This window comes from Rhamphochromis sp. 'chilingali', assembly GCF_963969265.1.
Source record: "Rhamphochromis sp. 'chilingali' genome assembly, chromosome: 21".
NCBI lineage: Eukaryota > Metazoa > Chordata > Actinopteri > Cichliformes > Cichlidae > Rhamphochromis > Rhamphochromis sp. 'chilingali'.
The window spans coordinates 5,361,574-5,367,573 of record NC_137949.1 but is presented as its reverse complement, the minus strand read 5'-3'; the positions used below and the strand labels follow the sequence as shown (position 1 = coordinate 5,367,573).

The window sequence follows — 6,000 nt, the reverse complement described above, 5'->3', positions numbered from 1 at the left end:
GTATACGTTTGAACACATTAAAAAAAATGCTCCGAAAGACTGTTGGAATAAACAAAATGCTCCAAATCAAACCGACTTAAAATAAAAGTCCAGGAAACGGATTCTCAGTTACTCTACACAATAAAGCCAGGGGAAATGCCGTCCTGCTGAACAAACAGCCCTCTCTCCCTCTCCCTCTCTCTCTCTCCCTCTCCCCCCCCCCCCCCCCTCTCTCTCTCTGTATGTGCGTGTGTGAGTGGGGCGCAGAGGACAACACACACAAGTGCAAACGCGCGCGCACACACACGCAGGCTCTCGCCGACATACCGACACATACTTTGGCGCTGCCTCCGCCGCCGCCGCTGCTGTATCACTGTATTACACCAATGTCATTGCAGAGCTCGTGCTGCTGAGAGCCGCGCGCTCACTGGCTGACAGACTGACTGCTCCACTTCAGGTCTGCTCTTCCCACAACACTCACAAGACCAACCGGCACACACCCGGCGGAGGAGAGCCGGGGGACGGGATGCCGGCGGCGGTGCCCGCGTGAGAGAGAGGAGAGTCCGGAGCTCCTGCACCGGCAGACGGCAGCACAAACACGGCTGTCCGCCGGTCTCCAGTCGGTGAAATAATCACCTCTTACATCCACCGATCCCGCTGATTGCTGAGCAGGTGGAAAGAGAAGAGGCAGACTGCGCGCACTCCGGGACCATGATCCGGAGCAGCACACGGGTTATTTCTCAAGGATAAAGCCGAGAGGAGGAGAAAGAAGAGGAAACAATTAAGGAAAAGGTTTATTATATTTTGTCTTTGCGCTTTATACACTCACTATTCTCAGCTATCTAATGATTCACTGAATTGTGACTGTTTTACGCACCGTGATCCGGATTTTCTTGAGAGTTATTTTCAAAGGTTAGAAAGAGAGGAGGAAAAAGAAGAAGAAGACAAATCAACAAAAAGAAACTTGTTGTTTATCTTTAATTGCTGAATCAATACATCCATTGATCCCATTGATCCCAGTATTCGGTGACTGGTCTGTGTTGGGAGAAAGCGCCGGAGGAGGTTGTTAAAGTAGAGAAGCGGGAGCGCATCGGAGACGACGGGGACCATGATCAGGATCTTCCCGGATTTCAGCGTCCAGGTGACGGCTTCGGCGGCCGGAGGAACCGGAGCTGGAGGAGGAGGCGGCGGAGGGGGGATGGTGACCGGACCCCCGGTGGGTCGGGTGCCCGTGCCGGTACCCGGAGCCACGAACGGGACCCCGCAGAGCGTGCAGGGAATCACCGCCTACCAACAAAGGTATGTGGGAAATCTACAGGATTAACGACCTGTAGCGGAGTCAGCGTAGGATGGGAAGGGAGTTGAAAAGAAATCTTGGAAAAGTAACACATCGAAACTAAACATACTTGTATCAAAGTGGCCTTGCGGAGAGATCTCCGCTCCTCAGTGCTCCTATAATTGATTTGACTGCGATAAAAGTATTTAAACCTACTAACATCTATTGAAATCAATCATTTTCCCCTTCGTGGGATGTTTTATGTTCAGGCACACTTGGGCATCTCTAACTCAGTGGACACTTTTTGGTTTAGTATTTTTGAAGTCGTTTTTTAAGGTATCATGAAGCAAAACTTCATCGTCAGTTGAGATTTTAAATCAAACCTGTGAAAATCACCTATAACCCCAGAATACACGAAACTCATTTGAAATGTGTAAAACTAGATGGAGAGGATTTTTTTTTATTCTTTGAGTGAATACGTTGGGATAAATATTTTCTCAGTTAGTTGCCGTTCCTTTTCAATTATTCCATCAAATCCACAAGCAAAAGAGGAATATTGTGACTTTAATGCCACATAAGAGGATTAAGGTCAATATCCACAGTTTGTTTTGGGATTATTTTTTGTGTTTCAAAGCAAATTTGTGAAGAAAAGTATAAAAATATGTGCACTCAGCAAAGACAGAGAGGATGGAGCAGCAGTGGAAGAAACGGAGGAATGAGGTTGCAGAGATTTAGTGAAAAATTATTTTCAGGAATGAGGTTCAAGTATTAAAACACGACTTCTGGAATAAAGTCGAGGTAATTCAATGGAAAACTGGGGATGATGTCCTGCTAATAACAGCGAAAACATATTGGATTATATCAGGAAAAACAAAAATGTGCTGAATGTTTTCCAGCTGGTCATGAATCCAACCTGCTCTCTTGTGACAATTCACTTCAGTCATAGCCCCCTATCCCCCCCTCCCTTATTTCCCCCCTCTACTCTGAATCTAAATGATTGCCTCCCTGTCCGGCCACTCAGTAGGGTTGTTTTTTCTAATCATCTGGAGCCACAGGGGGCAGAAACACACCCCAACACACGCACACTCTTGCCTTATTACCGGACAATCTCTCCACATTATGGGGCATAGCTCTGTGTGCGTATGTGTGTGTAAAGTCTAAAAGCTGTGGGGAGCAAACAGGACATAAATCACTGCAGGGGCCTCTCCGAGTGCACTGAGAGTGTCTCAGCCCTCTAAAGCAACAAATACAAGGCGAATAAGGGCTGTATTGTTATTTAAAGCAAAGCGTCTGGGCGCACATAGACCTCAGACCCCCATAAGGGAGGATTTTGGGCAGTGGACTGTTTGTGTCCACAGTTGAAGGGATTAGAGTAGTGGCGTGGCACGTTCTCGCATCATTTCCACTGACATAAAACCTGCTGTAATTTAACTGTGTCGTCATCGGCAGCTGGGGGCCTGTTTGAACTCCTCAAGGACCTTTGAGGCCCCTAAGACCTCAGTTTGGGAAGGGCCAGTTTGGCACATGGGGCCCATTTTGAGTGTTTGTGTCTGTAACGGCCGCAGAGGCTCAGCTTTTCTTCAGACGCAGTGTCTTTTCACCGAGCTGCCCCTCTTCCCTCTCTCCATACATAATGTTTCCCTCCACCAACAGCTGGGAGCTAATATGTTTATACATTACGCTCCATTATCCACGTCGCCTCCGTTTGACAGCTCTCAGTAAGCAGGGCTGAGACGGGGAGAGAAGGAGCAGCCAAACCTCAAAGAAAAGAGCGAACGCTCGGGACCTGGTCTGGCGCAAAGTGGCCACACAGCTAGAGTAAAACTCGACCCTCAATCTACACGAAACCAACACCCAAAGAATAAATGTGTTTATTCTAAAATATCTCTATATTTCTATCTTTATCAAGATTATGCTGTTTGAACGAAGTAAGCTCACTTTAGGGCGCTGTGAAGGTGTACTGATGAGGGTCAGATCTGTGACCTTTCCGGTTTTGGCGTGATCAAAAGAAAATGTTACTTTGAAGCAGCTTTTTAAATCACATCTGGATAAACTGGGAGCCAGAGACGAAGTAACAAAAAAAACCAACCTCTGGTTACTGAGACCTGAGCTCTGATACGAAACTGCAACTACATTTTTTTTTTTTTTTTTTTTTTAACCGTAAATCACAGCAGCGGCTCTTAAAAGTGGTGAAAATGAAGCGCGCACACGTTCAGGTCTTCTAAGAATCCGTTAGTGCACATGGGCACTAACGGCTCACAGCTCCCGACGATCGCCGGCTGGAGGTCACGGTTCCCCCATCTTCAGTCTTTATTTTCTGCCACTGCGCCGCCTGTAACCCCGTGTTTGTGTGGAGAATACCCAGCATGCCTTTGACCTTGACAGGTCATTGGTATAGAGAGGGAGGCTTTTTCAGCTTCTAGGGCTGCAGCCAGGGGGTTAATCACACAGCACAGCGATTAGGTTACAATGAATTATACACTGAAAACGGTGGAATTTAAATGAATGAATGAAAGAGGGGAAAGAAGAAGTAAAAGGTAGTTTCTGTTGGACGATAATGAGCCATTTGCTGACGCGCAAACATCAAAGCCTGGAGGCAAATATATTTCAGTAACCTGAAATACGAAAAATAGAAAAAGAAAAAAACCGAGCAGGTTATTTGATTTATTTAGTCGAAGAAGATGGAGAAGGGGACTTTGTTTCAATTTAGAGGCTCGCAAACTCAATATCAAAATCATGACAGAGACTCGTCAGATGACCAGGAAACTGCTGATTTATTTTTATATCAAAAAACAAACGAAAACAACAAGCTGAGTTGGGATTTTGAAGTGAGACATTTGCCGTGATGTGTTTATTACTGACAGTGAAGGAAGCCAGGTGAAGGGGGTGGAGGGTGGAGGTGTGCAGATCTGATTTACAGGGAAACAATCCAAGTAAATCACCCATCATTCTTTCCACTCAATGTCTCGTGCTTTTCTCTTTTCTTCTTTTTTTATTACATTTTTAAAAATTTATTTAGGTGGTAAAAAATTTTTGATAATTAACCCACAGGGCAACCTGTATACAGGAGGAAATGAAAAAAATAAATAAACACACGCGCACACACACACACACACACACACACACACACACACACACACACACACACACACACACACACACACACACACACACACACACACTCCAACTGCAACAGAGTGGCGTTGTTGCGCCGGGGCTGGAGAAAATACCGGAGATGTGTGCTGTCCTTTTTTCCTGTCAGCAGCCAGAGGAGGGAAAATGCTCCGAAAGCCACACACACTCTGACCGGCGAGAGACGCTCCGCCGCGGGGATTTTGACGGGGATACAGGCGCTGCAGTGGCGGCGAGAATGTAAAGAATTGACGCCTCTGTTTGCCTCTGTTTTTTCCTTCCTTCCTTCCTTTCTTCCTCCGGAGCGCAAGCGGGAAATTCCTCTGTGGTGCCAAAAAAGCCGAAGCTGTGCGTGCGTGGAGAGAGACAGAAGGACGAGGAGGGGAGAGACGGTGGTGATCTGAGAGGCATCCACCCCGGGTTCCCCCCTCACTCCGCTCGGCATGCCTCTGCTGCTGCTGCTGCAGCCCCGTCCCTGCCTTCGCCTCCACCACCCGTTGTTTCCACGCTCCTGAGCGGCGGCGGGGAGAGAGAGCGAGACAAGCATTAGACGCACGCGCAATCGCGCACGGCTGCTGACACCACACATACACACAGTCACACGTTCTCTCTCTCACTCACACACAGATACACACACACACATACACACACGGACATGGCTTTGTCTTAACACACCGACCATGACGCATTGCTGTCAGGGCGCAGCGCACCGCCGCCGCTCCGCGTCCACAAAAATCTGAGAAGAGGGGAAAAAAAGAAAAGAAAAGAGAGAAAGTAAGAAATCAAATAATTGTTGTAGGAAGATGGCGCCCACCAAGCCGAGCATCCAGCAGGACCCGACGCGGAGAGAACGGTAACGGGGCTTGGATTTTTGTTCCCTCACACACTTCTCCTTCAATGCATGTTTACAGCTGCACGCAGACCGGCAGCCCGGCTGGCTGTTCCGTGTCGCTTTGCGTTTTATTCTGAGGCTGGAGGTGTCAGGAGGAACGCTGTTACCCTTTCCAGAGGAGAGTCGAGTTGTGCGTGCCCGCGTGCGCGCCTCTGTGTGTGTGTGTGTGTGTGTGTGTCAGTCAGACGAAGAGGCGTGTGGCTGCTGGGTAACAGGTCGGTTGGCTGACTCTCAGGGAAACAGATTACTGTCTTTGCTCTGACTCGTGTGTGTGTTTCTATGCCTAAAGGTGCACGTGCATGTTAGGAAGCCATGCAGTGTGTTGATGCTCCGAGCAAGGAAGGTGTGTGCGTTGTGTCGTGGAAAACATGTGCAACCGAACGTGCATGTGTGTGCGTTTGTGGCCAATTCTACTACTCCAACACTAGTGCGCGCGCGCGTGTGTCACTGAAGAATTGCCAGTGATCTTTAATGTGGAGGGATGTACATGGACTCACCTGTTCAAGTCACACAAAGCACACCTGTACATGACCTCAAAGGCGATTCACCTGCTCTGATTTTTAAGGTTGAATTTTTGTTGACATGTTTAAATTTGTGTGTATGTCTTCTTTAATCTGCTGTTAATATTGTTATATCCACCATGCTTTCAAATGTCAAAGCTGATCTTTTACAGAGGAACACAGTTCTTGTGGGTGTATCTGCTATAGCTTCTTTGTAACCG

General features: G+C 47.6%; 1 protein-coding gene across 2 annotated transcripts in view; it reads left to right on the top strand.

Moving 5' to 3' along the window:
* The first annotated feature begins 277 nt into the window (after positions 1–277).
* The window catches only part of npas3 (neuronal PAS domain protein 3), a 370,655-nt gene continuing 364,932 nt past the window's right edge, over positions 278–6,000 (top strand). The window contains exons 1-2 of one of the 2 annotated variants that reach the window (XM_080870618.1): positions 278–771; positions 1,000–1,278. In XM_080870618.1, the coding sequence (XP_080726744.1) occupies positions 1,088–1,278 (191 nt within the window). In that variant the 5' untranslated portion in view covers positions 278–771; positions 1,000–1,087. Of the gene's footprint in view, positions 772–999; positions 1,279–4,395; positions 5,241–6,000 lie in introns of those variants that run through there. The other variant, XM_080870619.1, reaches the window with a different exon arrangement.